The 23,275-nt window shown below is 45.0% G+C and overlaps 1 protein-coding gene across 2 annotated transcripts in view; it reads left to right on the forward strand.

The window, feature by feature from the left end:
* The window catches only part of APBB3 (amyloid beta precursor protein binding family B member 3), a 293,244-nt gene that overhangs the window by 205,787 nt on the left and 64,182 nt on the right, over positions 1–23,275 (forward strand). For both annotated transcript variants that reach the window (XM_085617816.1, XM_085617817.1), the window contains exons 10-11: positions 3,647–3,730; positions 7,004–7,119. In XM_085617816.1, the coding sequence (XP_085473942.1) occupies positions 3,647–3,730; positions 7,004–7,119 (200 nt within the window). The remainder of the gene's footprint in view (positions 1–3,646; positions 3,731–7,003; positions 7,120–23,275) is intronic.

Genomic DNA, 23,275 nt, shown 5'->3' on the forward strand with positions numbered 1-23,275 from the left:
CCAGACCAGCTTTTCATTAAAATTATTCCTCAATTTATCTGACTTGAAATTTACCAAAAAGAGAAGTTGGCATGACCACAAAAATATTCCAGCCGTCTTCTAACTACTTTGTGAATGCAGTTTAATCAACCTGTATTCAGTTTGAGTTTAAGTCACATCAGACAGTTAAAGAAGACACCTGAACCAATACCGTACCCTTTTTAAGTGTTATTATTTCCATTTTAAAATTATTATTTCTTCTTGGTTGACTGCAATAAATCTTTTGAATTTGCCCCTTCCAAGGATTAACTTCAATTAAAACTAGTCTTTCACTGCCGCCTCTTTTACATGAATGTTGTGCCTTCTATGCAAACCTAGCTAATACTAGTGTTAAGAGACTGCTTGAAGGGCAACCCTCTTAGGTTTTTCATCACTACACAATCAAAACTGTATGCGTGTGGAGCCCAAAGGCAGGTCTCCTAGCAAGAAGCAATTCAAGATGTATCCAAATGGGAATTAAAACCAGAATCGTGTTGCAGATGAGTGAAGTCATATATGTTCCAAACAAGAATTGGCCATTCAGACCCTCATCCCAGCTCTGTGAAATCTTTGAGCAACCATGTAAAGTGGAGGTTGACGTATACCTGAAGCTTCAGCTGGGAGAGGTAAGGTAAAAATCACCCCCACTTTTCTAAGTCTCAACTTATTATTGTTCGTGATTGTCATAGACAAGCTTGGTTGTTTGAACAGAGGTACTGGCAAGACATTCTAGTTGATCAACTTTTCAAAATAGAGAGGGAGTTGGCAGCCAATCTGCCATCTTATATTCTTGGAAGGAACTAGCCAAGAGTTATAACTCCAGATTGAAAGCCACACTCCTGCCCTGTCACCGGGACTTAATTTATCCTTAGTTACCGCAATACGAAGGGCCTATGATTTATGCTTAGCTTCCTAACCTTGAATTTAACAATCATGAAGAAAAAATCAATGTGTGTAGCTTCTATGCCCACTGGCCAACTTACAACGCAGCCATGTTAAAAGCCAAACTAAGAAATACCAACTCTGTAATGTGTCTCAGTGTACTGACAATAGCTCTTCTATTCGCCTTCCATGCATAATCAGCAAACATTGGCAAAGCCAATTGGTCTGGCAGTGCCATACTGGTGCGATGGTTACATTTTCTTATTTTTTAATGTAGGCGTATGCCAGAAAAAGAAAAAAAAGAAAGAAAACATGCCACCGCCTAAACATGGTGGCCGTATGCATGAAATATAAATGTTAAATTGAATAAATAACCATTGCCGATAATTTTAATTGAACAATATAGAAGCTTCCACCAGGCCGCCATACTTAGAAGAAGTGTAGAAATCCTTTTTAGTGTTAATGCTCATCACAGGAAAATATGATTACTGTTGGCAGAAAGAAAATTAAGTATTGCCTTTGAATTACTGTAAACTGAAGACACAGTTTAAACAGACATGTATGAAAAAAGGAAAACAATATAAGAAATGGAAGGGGAAAAATGCATTGGCAATGTAAAGTACTGTGAAAATCACAACAAGGAGAGACAAGGGAATAATCCTTCTCTAACTCCCCCTCCAAAGCTTGTCACCCACTATAAAGAAAAGGATAAAACAAATAAAAAGAGCTCTTGGACTTCATTATAAGTTTATGCCAAAAGAATACTGATACATATTCCCACTACAGACTGCTCTGATTCTCCAGTTTGGAACAGGAGAAAGAAAGGGGGGCGAGGGACAGAAATCTAATTTCTTAACACACTTTACAGTGTCATGCTTCATCATTAAGCCACATCCGACGCATAGGTGCAGACCAACACACTGGGCGGAGCGCAAAAGATTTTTTTTTTTAATATACAGTGGTGAGGAAAGAATGTATATAGACAAACAAGAGAATAGGGAAAAATGTGTTCCCTCAAGAAGGGATCATAAAGTGCAAAACACAAACAATAGTGTTAAAATGATCTGAGGAGTACCTGAGGTTACCTTTATTCTTGGTCACACTCGATAGGGTTAAAAATCAATAGGATACACCGGGGAGATCAGTACCCCTATATCCTGTTTGCAGGAACCAACATGTTTGGGCCTTTATCAGATGCCCCCACAGATCAAGGCGGCCTTCATCAGGGTATTGATCCCTTAACAAAGTCATTGTCTTAACCCACACTCGGGTCTCGAATTTCTAATCACTGGAGATTCTCCATTTCGCCTTCTACGCTATTGCATAGAGGAATCCAATTACCAAGTTGCACAGCTATTTGCTAAACCCAGGATCGTCGTGAGACCGTGATCTAATCGTCACACTTACTCCAAGATCAGCAAAATTCTCGAGGGAATAACTTTTCCCCTATTCTTTTGTTTGTCTATATACTTTCTTTCCTCACCACTGTATATTAAAAAAAAATATATCTTTTGCGCTCCCCCAGTGTGTTGGTCTGCACCTGGGCATCAGATGCGGCCCAATGATGAAGCATGACACTGTAAAGTGTGTGAGGGCAGTATTATGAAATTTGAATTCTTTCCCCCGCCCCCCTTTCTTTTTCCTGTTTCAAACTGGAGAATCAGAGTAGTCTGTAGTGGGAATATGTATCAGTATTCTTTTGGCATAAACTTATAGTGAAGTCCAAGAGCTCTTTTTAGTTGTTTTGTCCTTTTCTTTATAGTGAGTGAAAAATGTAAAGTACTGTCCCATCAGCCCTGGCACTGAGGTACACTTCTTTTCTGGCAGATGGGTGCATATGATTAGGCAAAATGCCATCTCTCAAACTGCAAGACAACCAATGGTTGAAGTGGGCTGACCCACTGCTACATGCTGTGTGCTGTGTTGGGCAGAAGAAAAATGTCAATGACAGTTCAACAGAATGATAGATCAAGAGGCTGACTAAAAATCTTTATGTATGTATTTTGTATTAATGAATGTTTTTGTTACAAGAGGCTGGTGAGCCTGATAAAGTTATGTCTATGTCAGATATAAACATCAAAGCAAAATTATCTTTACTATCAGTGTAATCAACAGGCCAGGCTTTGTTTAAAAAGTAATTTTTGCCATATTGTTTGGCTTTGTCCACCCATCCTGAAATTAATTATTTATCGTGTCTGGAGAGCGAAAACTAACACCAAACTAGATAGATCCTTGCCTCCTACTTATAGGATTAGATCTGTTTTAGGCATCCCTAGATTGTGTTTTCGATGACACTATTCTTGCAGCCTGAGTATGCTTTCCACAAACTTCCTTGAAGGTACCCTTCTTCTGAGATCCATAATGAATGCTTTTGGGTCATGTATGAGGCGGTGGCATAGTATCCATATGATATCCAATGACCTTCGAAGAAACAGGCATTCTATTTTGATGCCACGTTTGTTCAATTTTATAACACAGTGAAAAAGTATATATGAAAAAACCTTGCAGGAAACATAAATAAATTAAGAAAGTTTAATTGAAAGCAAAACGCAAAAGTATTTTGACAAGGGGTGGTAGAAGAGAATTGTAATATCTAATTTGAAAGAGTCAATGCCAAGGTATAAATGATCAACCCTTGGTCAATGACAAGTATTCTAATTTTCTGTTGCCACCTAGCTGTGCAAACACTAATCAGAAATTTCTAATGTATGTAGGATAATTCAGCAATGCTCCATTTTCTCCTCAGTTGACATTCTTGATGCAGTGAGGCAGTCCATTCAGAAGTACGATACGCTTTACGTTGGCAGTCGGCCAGTTTCCAAGCCAATGGGTAAGTGATATCCACTGACTGTGCAGTCTTCCTTCTCTTTGTCCACATTAAGATGCATTTATTCCCGCATTCTATTCTGCTTGCTAAGCAGGGTACAGACTTTGTACCATTTTTTTGTTTCAGCATCTTTAAAAAATGTATTAATAATTCAGAAGGTTTCCTGATACTTTCCTTGGCTCATAACATGAAGCGATCCTTGCATACCTAATCTTTTTTCTCATTATGTAGGATCGTTATTTGCTATATGTTTACATGGTTGTTGTAGAATGATAATGTTACTGCAGTGCGATCATTGCACATTCTGTAGAACATCCTAAGAAAAGCATCATTCATAAAAAAATGTTTGCTTTTCAAAGAGGGCTTGGGTATCACCACATGGCTAAGATAATGGTCATTAGAATTGATTCAAATTGCAGCAATGGTAAGACATAGGGGCTCATTAGTATGGCGGGCGGACAAAGGACTGGGAAATGGGACCGCCCGCTATGTATGCGGCGGTCCCGCATTAGGCATTAGGATGCCCACGCCATACTGGTGGGCGCATCCTGCATTCCTGACATTACGGCGGGCAGGGCTTTCAGCAGAACCCTCCGCAATGTCAGAAATGCATGTTGTGCATTTGCATGCACAACGTGGCAGGCACCGCGCGGTGCCTGCCACCTTGTGCATGCAAATGCAGGGGAGTACCATAGGTACCCCCATGTGCACACCCCCCGCAACGGGCCCCCAAAGACAAAACTGCATGCCTTTCCATGGCGGAGTCTCCGCCATGGAAAGGCCAATCTCTGCCACGATGATAATATGGATGGATGGATAGTCTTCAGAGTAGGTTGGTGGTAGCTGATTACTATATTAAGCCTCGATAGTGTGATTGGAATATTTGCTGTTAAATATCTAAACTGCAGGTAACTCTCAATGCTAGGTTTTTGGTATCTCCTTTAGTAGATAATGATGGATGATATCAAGTGTTCTACATCATTTTGCATGTCGGCGCAGGCTCAGTTGCTCAGTTGGGCCATGACAGTTTTGTTTTGTTTTTTAGCAGTAGTTCACATTATTAGCAGAGGTTTTTTTTGTATTGAGTTCTCAGGGTCAAGAAAGTTGATAGCATTATAAAAAGATGCTCATTTGACCTAATTATTTTGATGACAGCTTAAATGGAAAGTTGCTTGACCTTGAACAGTTGATGTCTATGGTTGAATGACTGAAATCTCACTTGGATTGTAATTATTGAAAGCATGCATGGAAGCGTAGGTAGGTTGTTATGAGTGTTGACTGCAAACGTGGAAGAGGAATTGACCTAAACCGGTTGAACACAAGACAAATGGAAGCTCTGCGACCTACAACAGTTGAAGGAAGCATTAATGAAAGCTCATTACTATTATAATGATTAGTAGCTGCGTGAATCCAGGCTCACTCAACATATAAAGATTAAATGAAGCATGAAATAAAGGAAAATAGCATTGACCAAAACGTCAGTAGAATTTTAACAGCATGTGAATAACCATATTTTGATATGTTTACGAAAGTGCCGTTCATTGCTCATCTGACGCAGGTGCACTGGGAGTTTACTCCATGCTCTGGTAGCTAAAACAGAGAATGAGCATCCACCTTTATGAGATAGCCAAAACCTGGAAGTTAATACCATAAAAGGATCGCGTTGTTCTGGTGGGTATGAAATGGGCTATCCATTTGGACAGTTATTTAGGTCCTGTGGTGTAAAAGGGTCTATAGGATAGTGCCTTGAAATGGATCCTCTGATGAATGGGCAACCAGTGTAGCTGGCTGTGATGGTGACAAATGGAAGTTGATTGTGGTATTTTTAAAGTGAGGCGAGCTGCAGCCTTTTGGATAGACTGAAACTGCTTGTTCAGGTAGGCTGGGAGACCAAGATAGAAAACATAGGTATAATCATGCGTAGGTGGATCACAGCATGTACAACTACTTTCAGCGTCTCAAACATATGAAAGTGGATACATTTCTTTATCACCCCAAGCATGGTAGAGCCCATATCAGCCACTGCAGAAATTTAGAGGTAGAAGGAGAGTTAGTTTTCAACTTTTACTCCCAAAATTTTACTCTCATTTATTTTGGGTGGAGCTGAAGAGTAGGATTTTGATCTTTTCTGAATTACCGTTAAGATTGGTCTCTCCCATCCGCTCTAAAACTGATGAAACAGGCATGGAAAGATTCCTGGGTGATGCTTGTATCTTTATTGATTTCACAGATCCTCTGTGTGTCATCTCCATATGAGATTATCTTGAAGCCTAATGTTTCAACCGAGGGAGACAAAGGGTACATGTAGATGTTGAATAAAGTTGTACTTTGCTAAGAGACCTGCGGCACCCCCTGGTTTAGCTGTTTACTTCTTTAGGTGCAGGAAGCCGTCCATGCAAATTGCTCTCAGTCAGCCAGAAATGCTTGAATCCAGTCCCAGGCTGGCCCACCAACACCAATATCTGCCAACTTTTGCAGGAGAATGGACTGAGAGACCATCTCAATTGTTGCCAAGCAATCCGACATAATTATGGCAGCGTTCCTTCCTTGGTCAAGAGCAATTTCAATCGAGTCTGCCACTTCTAAAAGGGAGGTCTCCATACTATGATGGCATCTAAATCCAGACTCAGTTTGATGTTGTAGACTGAACAGCTCCAAATAATTAGAGTTGTCCATTGATTTTCGATGCTGCAGGCAGAAGAGATAATTGCCTATTGTTGGCTGGGAGGGTATGGTATGGAGGGTTACCCCTTAGCCTTTTCGCAAGAACGTGGAAGTTTTGCAGAGTCTAAGGATAGATTGAAGATCCTGTTAAAATTGGATTGATTACGTCATCTGCCATATATAGCATGCAGGGCAGACATGGGTTATCAGGGGATCCAGATATACACAATAATATCTTCCAAACCATTGTATTGTGTTGTATTACCGCATTTCTATAGCAACTGCTTACCTTTTGTTGATGTATCAAAGTGGTTTGCAGATAAATTCAATGGTATTGATTCTGAGTTGCATCAATATGAGAAGGGTGTTGTTAGCCGTGTCATTTATGAGTGTTGAGTATTGGTGTAGGGTGTAATGATCGGAATGAAAGACAGAGCTATGGTAACCCATTCGCTTTCAACTGTGGAAAAAGTGTTTCATTCATCAAGAGATAGACCCACCAGAATCCAACTGCAATTAACTTTGAATACTTGCACCCCGCTTTCTACATGCAATGTAATTTGGGCAGAACTCAAATTTACAGAGCTGCCTTCTTTCTGTTCTGCTTTGCAGGGATAGAAGTGTTAAATGATACGATTGAAAAATTGACAACTACGATAGACCGGGAACAGTGGAAGACGGGAGTGATGGAAGTGTCTGACACAGTGGTCGCAGTGCATCCACCAGAGGTAATAAGATAGAGATCAGGGAATGTGTGCACAGCAAGCTAAAGTAATATTCCTGGGATCACAGATTTTGTTGCATGGGGGGCAATCGAAGCCGCAACTGGACAGCTTTAAAGATATTATTCATATTGTGCAAAAAAAGGCAAATGTATTTTACTTTAGTTTTTACATGTAGAATGGTGAATGGGGCAAACCAACTTTATTAGAGTCCAGAGCAGAGAAAATATTTTGTTCCAGGACAATAGTGAAGGACATGCACATATATTTCAAATAACTCATATGTGTTTAATAGTTATTTCAACAAACAAGAATCCTAGTCCATGGGTAACAATAAAATAAAGATCAAAATTATCTTTGTGCTACTTTTACTATGTGTAGCATAAAAAAGTAACACTGATGTTGCCTCAAACCTAGCTCCCTCTTTTACATAAATAAAGTGGATAAAAAACATTTTCTGAAAATTAAAATAGCACTGCGAAAACGGTGTGGAATTAATTTGCTGCTCCTCCACCCTGGTTCAAGATTTCAGGTTGGAGGAGATACCTTTTACTCTTTTCCCTTTTACATAAGCACCAATATGTTTCTGTCTTTCTACCAGTACAGCAATTCTGTACTATTATGCTTGGTGCTGCAGTTGACAAGTTGGAGATGTCATTTCAACCCCCCTGGTAATGAATTGGAGAGGAAGACATGGTACTTGTATGTTTGTAATTGTATGTACATGATATTTTTATAGTACAAACCAGCCAAAAGGCAACAGAGTTCTGTAAAGGGTGATAGACAAACAAACAGTCAACAAGTGATAGGAGAGGAACTGGGTTACGGATGGTTATTGTATTGTAATGTAACAGCCGTCAACTCTTTCCTAAATTGGAGTAGTGTTGCGGCAGTGCTGATGGTTGTTCCAGATGGGAATGGCCTGCTGCAAATTTATTTTTCTTGTTTACTCTTCTCACTCTGCAGTCTGATGGTGACTTAGCTACAGGTGAGCAGATGGGGTGCTTGTCTGCAAGATATGCAGGGTGCTGGTTGTGATGGCTTTGTAAATAATGCAGCTGGTTTTAAAAATGGTGTGGTTGGAAAGGGGAGCCACTAGTGTTCTATCAGTATGGGTGTGATTTGATTATATTTCTTCACCCCTGGATGAGATGTGCTGCAGCATGTCAGATGCCCCTTTGGGGTGCCAACATGGAATTTGGAAGACTATGGAGCAGGGTTTTACCACCATCCAGAACAGCAGTTATCAAGTTGTTTTCTGGAGGAAATTGTTTTATTTTCTTTAGAAGAGACAGCTGGTACCAAACTCTCTTTGTGTAATTGGTATCCAGTGAAAGTTGGGGTTATAAGCCATCAAGGTTCAAGCCAATGAGTCAGGTTTGTACTGTTTTTGTGTGTTGGCAAATAACAGGAATTCTCTCTTGGTTGTATTGAGCTTTAGAAAGGTGCTGGACATCCAGGTCTTGATGATATGCAGGTGTTTGAGGCATTGAACGTCTGGTGCACAGGATACTTTCAAGTAGTGTTGTGTATCATCTGGATATTGGAGAATCCTAATGCAGTTATCTATATGTAGAGCATCGAGGGGCACCAGGAGACAGTATCAAACCCAGGCGGACTCTGCAAGTAATAGGGATCTGTATGACCTGGAGACACCCACGTGAACAAAGAAAAACTATACTTTCACAGAGTCCATGGAAGTCAATGAAACTATGCCCTTTGCAAAGAAGGCTAAAGTTTCCCAACTTCCCCTGAGTTTAAGTTCTTTCTTCACCTGGCCCAGTCCATGCAGCCAGATGTCCTGGTCAATGGAGACAGGACATAAAAGTGCAGGGAGTTATGTTTCCCCACTGTCACTTAGGGCAGCCGTGGGGAAACACAAAAGCTGCCACTCAGTAGAGGTGTACTTCTCATTCCCCACTGCTTGATATCCAGCCCTGGCAGATTGAGCTGAACTGTTCTTATTGGAGCACGGCCAGCGCTAAGTTGCATATGGCTGGTTTCTGTTTGAGGTGGCATGATGGGCAAAAAATCAATGGACTGGATTTGGCCCATAGTAATTACTCATGGCTGAGATTGATTCAGGCAATCCACATCCCTTTTGTTTTCCTTGGTGCAATGCGTCAGTGCGACAGGTATGCCTCGACGAGGTTACTGTACAAACTGTGCCGCAGGACTCAAGTGGTGCCCTAATAAATTGGCCAAAACTGTTCTGGGGCTGCTTGTACCCCCGCTCCAAAAAGACCAGTCCTATCAGATCATGCTGGACTGTTCCTACTGGAGTATCACAAAGGCTAATTTGGTTATGGTTGGTACCTATCTTCGGTGGCATGGTGGGCATCTAGCCTCTTGTGTTTTTCTCACTAGAATGTTTGAGAGAGGCAAAGCAGAAATGTTCTGGCTGCTGCGCAGGACCCCTTTTTTACTCCACTTAAAAAAAATATATATAATTGACAGATTTTTGCTTCACGAAGCTGATAAAGTTTTTGAAAGTTTGTGTACTGGAGAAGTAGATGTTATCTGTTACACAACAATTGAGCACAAAGAAGTTCTTACCCATCAATGCCTACCAGCAGTTTGACAGTCAGTCACTGTGCCTCAGATGAGAAAGGAAAGGAATAAGGAGGATTCGGCTGATGCCTGGTAAAATGTGACAGGTAAACCTAAAGAGGGTTTAATATCATCCAGCAATGTAGGGAACAGAAAAAAAGGAACTTTAGCAGAGCCAGTTATGAAAAATACCCACACCGAGGTGGTCTTCCCTTCAGTGGCCAGCCAACATCTAAATCAAGTGGGCGTACCGCCAAGGCGGCGGACAGGAAGACCCTCAAAAAAGTGACGAGGGGACGCGATTCGCCAAGATCCAAATCAGGTCCTAAGACCCTGCTGCAGACATAGCAGTAATGTTGCTGAAGGGACACGGTGTCTGGTTATTGGGTTGCCAGATATTTTTCCTGTCCCACACCATTAAAAACATTTACATATTTAATATTGCACACATCCCTTGAATTCTGGGCACAACTTCAGGTTTGTTACCTGAAGGATCTTCTGGTATTACCAGAAAAAATAATGTTTCTGTCAGTTATTCCTCATAAATATTGGGAAAAGTTAAAAAAAAAAAGCTGATAAGTGACTTCCAGTTTGCACGTAATTGGAAAGTAATACCCCTTTTCCATATTGTCTCCTTCAGTGAAAACTGTTCCTTCAGTGATTTCCAAGTCCTAGCACAGATATAGAAACAGTCCTGCTGCTGGAAGCCTGGTATGGTCCCACGTTGCCTCTCTTGGCCTACATGATAAGTGCTCTTCTGTGACTGGATAAACCGCTTTGCTATGTTTCTTTTGTGGCCTTGAATGCTGTGCACTCCTCGTCACTCTGCTATTTGATTTTACTGAAATCTTATTTTAGCTTGCTGACTGTACTATGAAGCTTTTTCGCCAGATAGCAGTACCCTTATTTAAAACCCAAAACATGATTAAACCATATTTAAATGTATTGTCATCACCTTGAAATATTAATCCTCTTCAATGCATGTAAATAGGTTATACCCTTGAGTTATTTTTACTACCTTGAGATTGAACAAAAATGACCCCATTTTCTGAATTAGAATTTATTTCACGTTGATTTGGTTATTTTTTGCTTTCGTTGGCTTTAACATTTTCCTCTTTTAATCTTGTTTCCTGAAGCTAATGATTTTACCGAGTTATTTTTATGAGACAAATTTGGGGGCATATCAGCAACAACCGGCGATAATTATCGCTAAGCGCACTTAGCGCTAGGATAATTATCGCCGGCTAGCGTGGTTTTTATCGCTGAGATAGCGAGCTATTAGCAACGCTTATCTCAAAAGCGATAAAAATCCTCGCGCTAAATGCCAAACATGAGATTATCGCTGGAAACCTAGCGATAACCCCACGAAGTTTGGCGATAGCTTGCTGATAGGGCCTCACATATTTAGCCATGATATCTACCTTCCATAGGATATCATGGCTAAGTCAGTTTCAAAGCAGGCGTAAGGAAAGTAGCAATAACAGAGGTTATCACTACTTTTCTTGTCGCTATGCTGCTTTGCGTGAGGCTTGATAATAGGAGAAATGTCGCTTAGCGACATTTCTCCCGTTATCCTGGGGAGGAATGCCCACTTTGCATCTTATTAGAGATGCAAAGATGGGCGTTCGGAATTCAGGCGCTAAGGCAAGGTTTCACGCGATAGCGTGAGCTTGCTGATATAGCGATAAAATTATCGCCGCCTTGTAGATATGCCCCGTAATTCGTTGAGTCCACCTGTGCCCAGAGGACCTGAACTCTTAAGCTGCTTTGATGTGACTCCCTTCATCAATGTTGCGATGCCTGAGCCAAGAACCGCATTGCTTACTTGAAGCTATTTGTGCATGTGTCGTCATCATTATCACTAAGCTGATATAATACCGACGCATTAGAAACAAGCTATTATTATTATTTGAGGTGGAGGTCGAGTGACGCACATCGCCGGTGGTTTATTTAGGTTAACCAGACTCTTTCTCTTGTTCATGGTGGGCGATGAATATGGGGATAATGTCAATGTATAAGGTTGGGTGTTCGGCTGTTAGGGGTTCAATGGTCTGCGTTCTCATTTTGTTACCATTGCAGATAAAGCTTTCTGGATGTGGAAGTTACACCACAAACATGTTGTGCATGACTCCCATTTAGAGCTAATATCAAGAACAGTGCAGCCGTGCACTGCTGTGACATCACGGCAGTGAACAGCCAATCTGGTGGTTCACTGTCGTGATGTCACAGCGGCAGGAAAGAAGGGAATGGTTTCTACAGTTTTTTTTCCCATTTCTCCCAGTTTAAGCAGGCCTCAAGAAACATTTCAAATGGAAGGTAGTGTGATGTCATTTTCAGCTTCCACTGCGACATGTAGAGAGCACCCCTGCAGGGACGGAAGGGGTGGAAGCTCAGAGGGAGGTTGTAGAAGATGTCACCACGCCCGGTATTACTTAGAACAGGCATATCCAACCTTTTTTGTTATGAGTGCTACTTATGATGATCAATAAAAACCATCCCCAGCTACAAATTAGTGTTGGAATAGTAATTACATCAGGCAGGATTATGCTCCTGGCCTCTACCTATGTTAAATTATCCGCAAAGATCACCTCTGCATCAGGCAGGTTACCCAGCAGTAAAGTAAAAAAAAAAAGGCTTTGTCAATTTGTAATGCCTTTACAAGGGTAATACATAGCAGCCACATCTAAAATGCCCCTGACACCAAGGTAATAGTATTAGTAAAAGCCTCCCCGATGCCACATAATTTATCACTAAATATCATCTTTAAATATATTTTGAAAATTCAACAATCAGCTTATCAATTCTGAAAATACAAACATTCTTGTTTCAAATACACATTTTTTGAATGTTGGTATAGATAGATGAATTCAGTCGAGCAAAAGCTTCTACCTCATCAGGCTGGACTGGACACAGGAGAGCTACCTCCAGGCAGCTGGAGCTCACGAAGTGCTCGTTTGAGAAGCCTGGCCTAGAGCTACAGTAGAGCTACTGAATGAGGGGGAGGATGGGAGGCCATACTGCAGAATCCAGACACTTGAGACGAAAACACTTTTCACCCATTTGTGCTGCTTTTGCTGCATGTGCAACACTGAATGGAGCATACAAGTTTGCTTAGAAATCATTGTAAATTATTTAGTGGGATTTAATAAGAAATCTCCCGTTTAAAATAGTTTTCACTGTTTTTCTGCTTTTGTTATTAAAAAAATAAGCTGATTTTGTCTGAAACTTAGCCACAACAGTCATAATTGAATAGCAAAGAAATGTTATATATATTTTCGCCACTTATAATCATGTAAATCTGGAACAGTCTGAAACCAGCTTGTGTCGTGCAAAAGGAGTATGCCTGTTTGTATGTGTATACCGAGCGACAGACAACCTGAAAGCAAGTATTTTTTGTGTATTGTGAGCATTTGTGAGGTACAGGGTTGCACAAGGCCACGCTTTGGGGTATGGCATGTATTGGGAAGGGCCACTCTAGCCAAGCATGGCAACATTTTAGAAGAGGAAAGTGGGAGATCTTAAAATAATGCTCGGGAGAATGTATTTTCCACATTAACTTCTAATGAAGCAGTGGCAATTCCAGGCAGCTGAATGAGGTCGATTGGCATGTAAGCCATAACTCCTTGTATGGGTGTGCAAAGCTGCATAGACTTGCCACAAAATTCTGATATTTCTCACAAAAACTACAAAAATTATGCAAATGTTCCACTCAAGGTGGGCTTTCGTATTTTTGCACAAGAGAATACTTTGTGTTGAGTCACGCATGACAAAAAGAGCAAAAGGTGTACACCCATATACAAAGTGCTTGTGAGTTACTGTCGCAAAGCTTATTTTCAGATTACTCATCGAATAAAGCTAAACTCTTCCATACCAAAATCTCGAGAGTTACTAAAATTGACTCAGTTTCTGATTACCTGGAGAAAGAGCTAAGCAATGTATGCAAATAAAATTCTTGCCAGTTACCAGTGGCATCTAACACTCATAGGAGAGCAGTATTAGAGTGTTGGAAAAGTGGCAAACTGCGAACTACATGCAGGCCAGTAGTTGAGTTCTTCGAAAGACTGCACTCAAATAATAAATACATGTCATACTCTCACTCCTCTGCTCCGCTCAGCTGATTCGTGGAATGGTATGACGCCTGGAAGGAGGATGAGACTCCCCGGGGAAAAGGGGCTATGCACAACGTAAAGTTGTTAATGGGTCAGAATGACAACTCAAGCTGTGCTGTCATTGCTTATGAAATCACTCTAAACGTCACTACATAATGAACCAGTGAGGTCAGTGACTATCCATCTTCAGTCTTGTATATCTGCCTCCTTTGATTCAGGCTCCTCTTTTTTAGGTCTGATGTTAGTCATGACCTTTTGATTTTGCAAGTATACATGTAATATACTTACTGGGAGGGGCTTCAGATAGCCCTCTTCATTCATTGGTCTGCAGTAGTATCATTCACATTTTGCTTCCGCCCACCAGACTGTATTGCATGGGGCAGTGGGTCACCCCACTTCAGCTATTGGGACCTCCTTTGTGGGTGACGGCATTCTGACAACGTAAGGTGTAATCACCCATATGAATAGTAATATCTTTCACTGCCAGGGGCTGGTGGGCTAATATGATTCTTTTTATTATAAGGATGTTCTCTCGTTTTTGTTCTATTTGTTTCAAAATGTTTTTGTATTGGTTTACTAAAACATTACAAAAAGCTTTCGCAAAGTTCAAAAATTCTGGCAGCCAATGCCAGACATATTGCCTTTGCCAATGGTTTGTTTGGGGCCTCCAACACTTATTGTTGCCAGGTTTTAAAAAATATCTATTGAGAGGATTTTGGTTCCACCCAGAGGAGTATTTCTCTGTCAGCTCCTGCTGTTGGTTGTTTGATTTATTACCCCACCTCCGGAAGAGTGCTTGCATTGCAAGGCATGAGGGATTATTACAGAATTCAAAAGTACATTGTTTCCTCGCACATTACATTCCTTATCTCATAGATATATTGTGAATAGAAAGTAATCGTTTTTGCTCTGTTTTTTTTAAACCGCAACACACTTATTTTAAAGTTTCACTTATTCGAAATTCAAGTCAGACTATTGGCTTTGCCAAAGCTTGTTCTATCTTCAGATAGAGTGACAATAATTGTGGACATGGTACAGCGATGGTATGGGGTATAAATGCACCGTGGGGAGAACTGTGGGAAAAGGGTGATCCTTTCCATGAAAGCCATCCCTGCACTGAGCATGGGTTTAAGACTGCCTTCAGCAAGTTAAGCACAGTCAATACAACAGTAACACTGCATCATTGAGCGCATCAATGCCTAAAAGCCTGCTGGCTGGGGTGACTGCAGTTTAATGAAGCATGTGCTGCATTACAAGATAGTGACGTCAATTTGTGAGCAACATTGATTACAGTAACAGGCTCTGCTCTTGTGATCCTCACCCCTTCGCTAGCAATTCACATTCACTCCCCTCACAGCCTGCCCTCTTTCTGCATGTGCGTCAATCTAGAGTTAATATAACTGTATATATTTCCAAGCGAGTTTTCTCTAATAGATAATACCTAAAATGACGTCGTTTGTATTTGTAATTGTATCAAATTCAAACTCCAGGAGGAGCCTAGCGCGCAACCAAGATGGCCGCGTAGGTGCGAGGCTCCCGAGGACCTCCGCGACCTCCTATCACTATCCTGAACATATCCTGTCCCAGATGAGGGGACTGTGTTGGTGAGCCCGAGCTGAGGTGGCGCCCGTTTTCCGCTTCCAAATCGGACCTCGGACACCGACTTTAACACCGATTGAGGTTTGCGGCCTTCTCCTAGCCGAACCCCGGATTTGCGTTGTGGGGCGATCCAGTGACGAAGTGAATAACAGCGGCGGACAGGGCTTGGTGGCTCGCGTAACCCGCACTTTCACTTTCGCTTTCGTACCCTCCTTGCTGTCTATGCGAGGTTGGGTCACGGGGCTTTGTGTGTTGGTGTGGCCTCGCTGGGGGACCCTGCCTGCCCGCCGGCTGTGATCCGCCCCGCAGATCTGGGGTGGCACCCCCCCGGAGCCCGTGGACCGGCTTGCTCGCCCTTCACGACGTGGCTGGTGCGATCGGGAGACTGAGACCATGGCCACGAAACAAGATGGCGATCGGGCAAAGGTAAAATCGACCCGGCGTGGCGCAGCCCATCAGTCCAACAGCATGGATCGCTATACCCTCCAGAAGGGATCTCCTGAGGTGCCACGCAAGTCCCCTGAGGGCCCTACTGATGCCCCCGATCTGCCCACGGATCTGACTCTGCGGGATGTCATGGGCGCCATCGCCGAGATGAAGGCCTCTGTGGGCCAGCGTTTTGACACTCTGGCGCAGAAGATCGACTCGGTCCTCGTAGATGTTGGCCTGATAAGGGCCAATCTCTCCAAGACCAACGACCGAGTCGATTCTTTGGCCCACACCGCATCGGGCCTTACGACAGATGTGGCGGCCCTGCAAACGGAGGTGCGCCGGCTTGCTCGGGCGAGTGCGCTGATGGATCGTCGCCTGGAAGACTCCGAGAGTCGGGCCCGGCGTAACAACATCCGTATCATCGGGGTCCCTGAGGGACGTGAGGAAGCGGCGGCGGACCTTTTCGTGGAAGACCTGATCGTTACCCATCTCCAGCCACGGGGGCTGAGTAAATTCTTTGCTGTGGAGAGGGCCCACAGGGTTCCCGGGGGAAGGCCTAAGGTCGGAGCCGCTCCGAGGCCTCTCATCGCCCGGATTTTTAATTTTCGGGACAGAGACGCTATCCTGCACTCCTCCAGACTACAGGGACCGATTAGACTTGATAATATGGACATTAATTTCTATCCTGATTTTACCCCTGCGGTCCAGAAGCAGAGACTGAGCTTCCTTGGTGTCAAGCGCCGTCTTCGGGACCTAAATCTCAAATACGCCATGCTCTTCCCAGCTAAGCTGCGAGTGGAGGTGGAAGGTCGCACACACTTTTTTGATCGTCCCGAAGCGGCCGGGGACTGGCTGGATACTCTGTCTGGAGATCGGGATCGGGGTGGCGGGGGGGGAGCGGCCGGGGGAGAGGGCTCACCGGATCAAGACTGAGGGACTAATATTAGGCCTCGCTCGGGACAAAACTGATGCCACTTTTGACTATACGTCGGATTGCTTAAGTTCCCCTCCTATGGAGGTTGTGTGGGGTCTCTTGGGGGTTCTCCCTCCTCCTCTGGGGGTCTAGTTAGTTTAACTATCTATGGGGCGACAGGCACACTGCACGTTGGGGGGGCTGTCTGGGCTCATGCAGGGGTGCAGGGAGGGGGGAGTTTTGTTGGGGTGGGTGGGCAGGGATGGGGCGTTGTTCGTTGTTATCACAAGGCAACCCTTTTTTTGTGTAGGCTCTACTGTGCTCTCGGGGGGACGAATGATGGTTTTTTGTGTATGATGGGGGGTAGGGAATTAACTTTGTTGTCTTGGAACGTCAATGGACTGGGGGACAGGATCAAACGAGGTGTGGTCCTGCAGTATCTGAAGCGACTCTCGCCTGATGTGGTCTTCCTGCAGGAGACACACCTTATTGGCAATTCCTTCTGCGCCATGAATCGGCGTGGCTACCGCCTCGTGGCCCATTCGGGCTTCACGTCTGGCTCGAGGGGGGTGGGTATCATGGTAAAGAACTCGCTCCCGTTAGAAATTGATGAGGTGCTCCACGACGACAGGGGACATTACACTGTCTTGGTGGGGAGAATGGAGGGCAAAGTGGTTGTCTTTGTGTCAGTGTACGTCCCACCGGGGCTGCAGTCGACCACCTTTGCAGATCTGGGGCGCCTCCTCCTTGGCCTTCCGGGGGGGCTTCTGGTGGTGGGGGGGGATTTCAACGCGGTGGTTTCTGGGACTGTGGATCGTCACCCCCCTAGGGACCTCCCCCGGGCACAGGCGTGGCTATCCGGCCTCTTGGATACACTGGGATTGGTGGACTGCTGGCGCTTAAAACATCCCACGCAGCTGCAATACACTTTCCACTCGGGGGCCCATGGTAGTCTCTCACGGCTTGATTATGTCCTTGTCCCGGCGGCCCATGTCGGGAGGGTGGGGGAGGTGCGCCATTTGGCACGGGGTATCTCGGACCACTCCCCGCTATTGTTGCATTTTGATGTCTTTCCGAGGGCTGAGAGCAGGGTGGTCCCAATCAATTCCTGGTACCTGCGCGACCCCACCATTCGCGCTGACTTGATTAAATCCCTCCAGCGCTATTTTGAGGAGAATGTGGGGTCAGTGCCTTCAGCTATCTCCCTGTGGGAGGCCTTCAAAACAGTACTTAGAGGGGAGGCCCTATCCCTTATTTCGCACGCCCGGAGGCGCGAGCGGGAGGAGGTAACCCGGGTGGAGGCTGAAATAGCTGAGCTGGAGGGTAATCTAGATGATGGGGTGACGGATGCTGCATTACATGTCCTCCAGCTCAAGCAGGCGGCTTATAGGGCCCTCGTTACGGAGGCGGCCAGGGGCCTCAGTAGAGAGCAACAGGGGCGACTGTATGATGTGGGTGATAAGGCTGGTAAACTGATAGCGTGGTTGGATAAAAAGGAGAGAGCGAATCGTGTGGTCCCGCTGATTGAGAAAACGAATGGTGTGTGTGTAACTGAGCCAGAAGAAATTGTCTCCTGTTTCGCGGAGTATTTCCGCGAGGTGTATTCCCCGGTCTCATCTTGCTCGGAAGAGGATTCCCGTGCTCTGCTCAGGGATATCGCGCTGCCTTCCCTGTCCGGGGAGGACAGGGTGTCGCTGGACGCCGCTCCCACCTCCGACGAAATCGCCCTCGCCATACGCTCGGTCGCTTCTGGCAAGGCCATGGGCCCGAATGGTATCCCTATCGAGCTGTATAAGCTGCGACCGGATACATTGGCGCCTCACCTCCGCGCAATGTTCCTGGCGGCCCACTCGCTGGGTTCCCTCCCGCTTGACCAGCGCCTGGCTACAGTCGTGGTGATCCACAAGGAGGGGAGGCCTCGGGACCGGGTTACTTCCTATCGGCCTATCTCACTACTGAATGCGGAGCCCAAAATTCTCGCCAAGGTACTGGCCAATCGGCTGGTCGGTGTGGTGGGCGATCTGGTTCATCAGGACCAGTCCGGCTTTATTCCCCATCGCAACACAGCCCTTAACCTGCGGCGTTTGCATGGGGTGCTTGCGCGCGTCCCATTTATACGGGAACCGGCCATTTTGGCGTCCTTAGACGCCACCATGGCGTTTGACACGCTTGAGTGGCCATACATCTGGGCGATGCTTGCTAAGTTCGGGTTTGGCCCAGGATTCATCAGTTGGGTCAAATTGTTGTATGCGGGCCCATTGGCACAGGTGGTCGTGAACGGAAGAGTATCGGCCCCGTTTGAGCTGGGCCGGGGCACGCGGCAGGGCTGTCCCCTGTCGCCGCTTCTTTTTGCGCTTGCCTTGGAGCCCCTGGCGGAGTGGCTGCGGTGGGAGCCTTCCATCCGTGGTCTCCGTTGGACCCCCGAGTATGAGGACCGCGTATCCCTATACGCTGATGACATCCTTCTGTACCTAGCCTCCTCACGTAAATCACTTATAGTCCTAGTTGATGTTTTACACTCGTTTGGTCGTAACTCCGGTCTTGTCATCAACTGGGCTAAATCGTGTGTGTATGTTCTCTCTGGGGAGGCTCCTATTCTCCCGCGGGGCTGTCCGATCCAGATCGCCCCGCAGGGATTTCGGTACCTGGGTGTCTTCATTACTCTGGACCCGGAGACCCGATATGAACGGAATCTGCTTCCCCCCCTTCAGCGTTTACGGGTAGATGTCGCACGCTGGCGGCGCCTGCCGCTTTCGCCGCTCGGCCGGGCGGCACTGTTCAAGATGATGTCTCTGCCGCGTTTTCTGTACGCTTTGCAGAACACTATGGACTTGGTCCCGGCGCGCTACTTCCGTGAGGTGGAAAGTCTGCAACGCCGCCTGTTCTGGGACGGGAGGCCGCGGATTGCTCTGGCTAAGCTGACGCTCCCATGGTTTGACGGGGGGATTGCCCTCCCGGATATTAAACGGTACTATTGGGCCTCCCAGCTCGCTGCCATTAACCATGGCCTCTACGGGCCCGCCTTAAACCCGGCATTTGAAATGGACAAGATGCTCCTGCCAGGTGGCGATTACAATCGAGCGCTCTACTCTAGCGCGCCCGACGCTCGTCTGACGGCCCCACGCGTGTCATGGTGCAAGTCTGGCACGCGGCCAATGCAGCTATGGGGTGGAAGGACCGTTTGACCCGGGCGTCACCACTATACGCGTCTGAGCGGTTAGGTTCCTTGTGGACCTCTAAGGGCTTCGAGAAGTGGGACATAATAGGTATCAGTAAAGTGGGGGATCTTTGGACGAGGGGAGGATTTAAAACGTTCGATATGCTGCAGACGGAGTTCCAGTTGCAGGGCGGTGAATACTTCCGGTATTTGCAGGTCCGTCATGCGCTGGGCTCCGTCTTCTCGGACGTTCCCTCCATCCCGGAATATTCCCCCCTGGAAGATAGAGTGCTGGGTGGGCACGTCCCGGACAGCACGATCTCACTTATATACTGATCAACGACCGCTCGGGCCTGTTGACTGCCCTTAGTGCGGCTTGGGTTGCCGACGGGCTGGAGTTGGACGACGAGGACTGGACCTCCGCGGTGGCCTCCCCGAAGGAGGTGGCCATACCGGCTCACCTTCGCTTCGTCCAGCTCAAGATACTCCACCGGGTCTACATGACAGGGCCAAAGCTTCTGCGTATGGGCTATGCCGGAGATGGGTTGTGTAAGCGTGGGTGTGGTGCTTTGGGGACCTTTATGCATATTTTGTGGGAGTGCCCGGAGGTAGAGGGGTTCTGGCGTGGTGTACATGAGGTGCTGCGACTGGTTACGCATGTGGCGCTGTCGCCTGAAGCGAGGAGATGCCTGTTGAATGTGTGGGAACCGACTGATTACTCAGCGCCGCAGACGTGGTGGGTGACTCTGGGATATATGGTAGCCAAGCGTGATATTGCTCAACTGTGGGGATCCCAGAGGCCCCCGACGGTCTCGGCCTGGAAAGAACACATGGACTGGTGCATGTTTCGCGAAAAAGTGGTGTATGTGGCGAGGGGTAAGCCTGGGACATGGGTGAAAGTATGGGGCCCCTGGAACGCCTACCGAGGGGGTATCTGCGCGCCACCGCTGCTGCCTGATCCCTCGCCAGCCCCATCCCCTTAGCCGACTCATTCCCCCGCCGCCGGGCATTGGGTTCCCCCAGTCCTCGCTTTGCTCTCTTCCCCCTCTTCACACTTCTGTGTATAGTTGGGATCCCCCCTCTTGGGGAGCACGTGCTGCTATTTTTGATTGTGGGTTGCCTTGTGGGTGTGGTTTTAATTTTCGTTGTTCTTAATTTAAAATGAAACCGCATAATGGGGCCTGGATGATGTGGTTTTTGACATTGTTATCTACTGAGAAATGCTCCTCCTGTAATATCACGTGTTTCATAGATGTATGTCGAATGTTCCTACCACTGCTAGCGGCCGGCCGGAAGGTTGTGGGCCCATACTTGTATACTTTTAAGACCTGTAATAAACGGTTTCAAAAAAAAAAAAATTCAAACTCCAAAGGTTACAGAAAAAAGATAAAGGTGGAAACAATAATCACCTCTGTGTACACCAGAAAAATAAGAAATGTATGTAAAGTTTTTTTTCCAAGCAACAATTCAGCTGAGGACTTATTTAGCGTTAAGTACAAATGATGTTTTGCATCTTCTTGTCCCAGTTGCAAAAATTAGGAAGAGAAGGAACCTGGTCTCATCCAATAACTATTTAGCAGGAAAACACGAAATGCAAAAATAATACACATGAATCAAGTGACATAGATTATATGCCATGAAGGCTTAAATGCAGAGTTATATAGAGTAGTCAAAATCAGAAATATTCTAAATCCGAAATGAACAGCAAAATCATAAATGAGTTGGGCAGCATCTCTAGTGGATTGGGAAAGTCTTCTAAAATCTATCTGTAAGAATTACACAAAAATAAAAAATTGACAAGCACCCCAAGCTGAAAGAAGTTAAGGAAAATCTCTCTGGTTCATCCCCAAAATCAAGGAGTTCCTATACACAGTTCTTGCATAGCAAATTAGGAAAAATGCAGTATCATTGTGGCATGACCAAAAATAACAAGTTATTCTACAAATCAGAGTTTTCTGCATCACTTCAGAAAGTTCATAAAAACAAACGCATTTTAGGAAAGCATTGATCATCTTTCATGTTGTTGCTGTTCAGCGATGTGCAAAGAAATATGAAACACTTGACAATGAGTTATATACAACCAAATATGACTAGATCCACCAACTGAACTACAGCGGAAGGACTTTGAAACAAGTTTAAAACTTAAAGGTTCATTCACAATACATGCACACTAGGAAAAGTCTATTATACCATCTTGTTTTAGCTCTGTGGAGCCTGTGGGGATAGAAGATGGGACAGGGGAGAGCAGGAGTGAATGAACAGCCTAAGGACAGCATCCATGTTAACTAACATGGTGTTTTGTGTAAATGTGACACAACTAAATTACATTAATAATACACTTTTGTAAAGCTTGTTAAACTCATTTCAACTGAAATATTATTTACCATCCCACTTAAGACCATATTTTAGAACAGGTGTATTAGAAAATCTTTCTCCCTCAACAGATGACAAACAAGAGGGTGTTGTCCAAATGGTGGACCTATTATTGTTTATCAACCTAAAAGCCTCCCCTTAGGAAGCCAAAGAGTCTAGAAAATGAACCACCAAAATTGTATCCACTTAAAATGGATCTAAATCCCTGTCCAAACAAAAGTTATTCCATACATCTCATGCAGATTGATAGGTGTTTGTGGTTTCTGCGGGCTGGGAATATCAGATGAGCTGAGTAGCATCCAACAAAGTTCCTGGGGATCTCCAAGCATACACTACATTTTTTAGGACACTAATGTTATAGACTGGTGGAGGATCATTTTGTGGAATTAGTCTGTGTGTTGAGGGGAGACTGGGGAATGATGGAATCAGAAAAGGATAGTTGGAAGAAAGGTTCCAGTAAGTTTGGGAACCACAGCAGAGCTTCCAAAGGTAGTCAACAGGACCAGCGAGACCTTCTGTCAACAAGCCTGAACTAAGACTTGAGAAATAATGATTTGCAGTTTGCCGTACCCAAGGATTTGCTGTAACGTTCAGCCAATTCAGAAGGTTAAAGGCTAACCGAACCCCTATTCAAGGACAAGCAGAAGGGCTTGCCTGTGGTTTGAGCTCCACTTTGGTAAATCCTTTGGTTCCTGAAGGCGTTGCCTCTTCAAAGGAAAGAATTGGGGTTTGAAGTTTTCTAGGTAAATGTTAGAACCTTTGTATTGGACACCACCTCCTGTCGGGAATCGGACGGCAAAGTGGTTCATTCCTTTGCCAGTCCTGTCAAAAGCCTGCAATACAAATAACTTCAGTAAGGGGAATTGGGCCTTGTCAATCAATACAGACGTGGAAACATATTTACTCATGTCCTTAATGAAAGCTTCACTAGATAATAGGCCATTCGCCTGTGGACCAGCCTAATTTGTTGCCAAATTTCCCAGATTCTAGTCTGTGACTCTTACGCCTTTACATTGCCCAAAAGGCATA

The sequence above is a fragment of the Triturus cristatus genome, chromosome 7, assembly GCF_964204655.1.
Source record: "Triturus cristatus chromosome 7, aTriCri1.1, whole genome shotgun sequence".
Taxonomy (NCBI): Eukaryota; Metazoa; Chordata; class Amphibia; order Caudata; family Salamandridae; genus Triturus; species Triturus cristatus.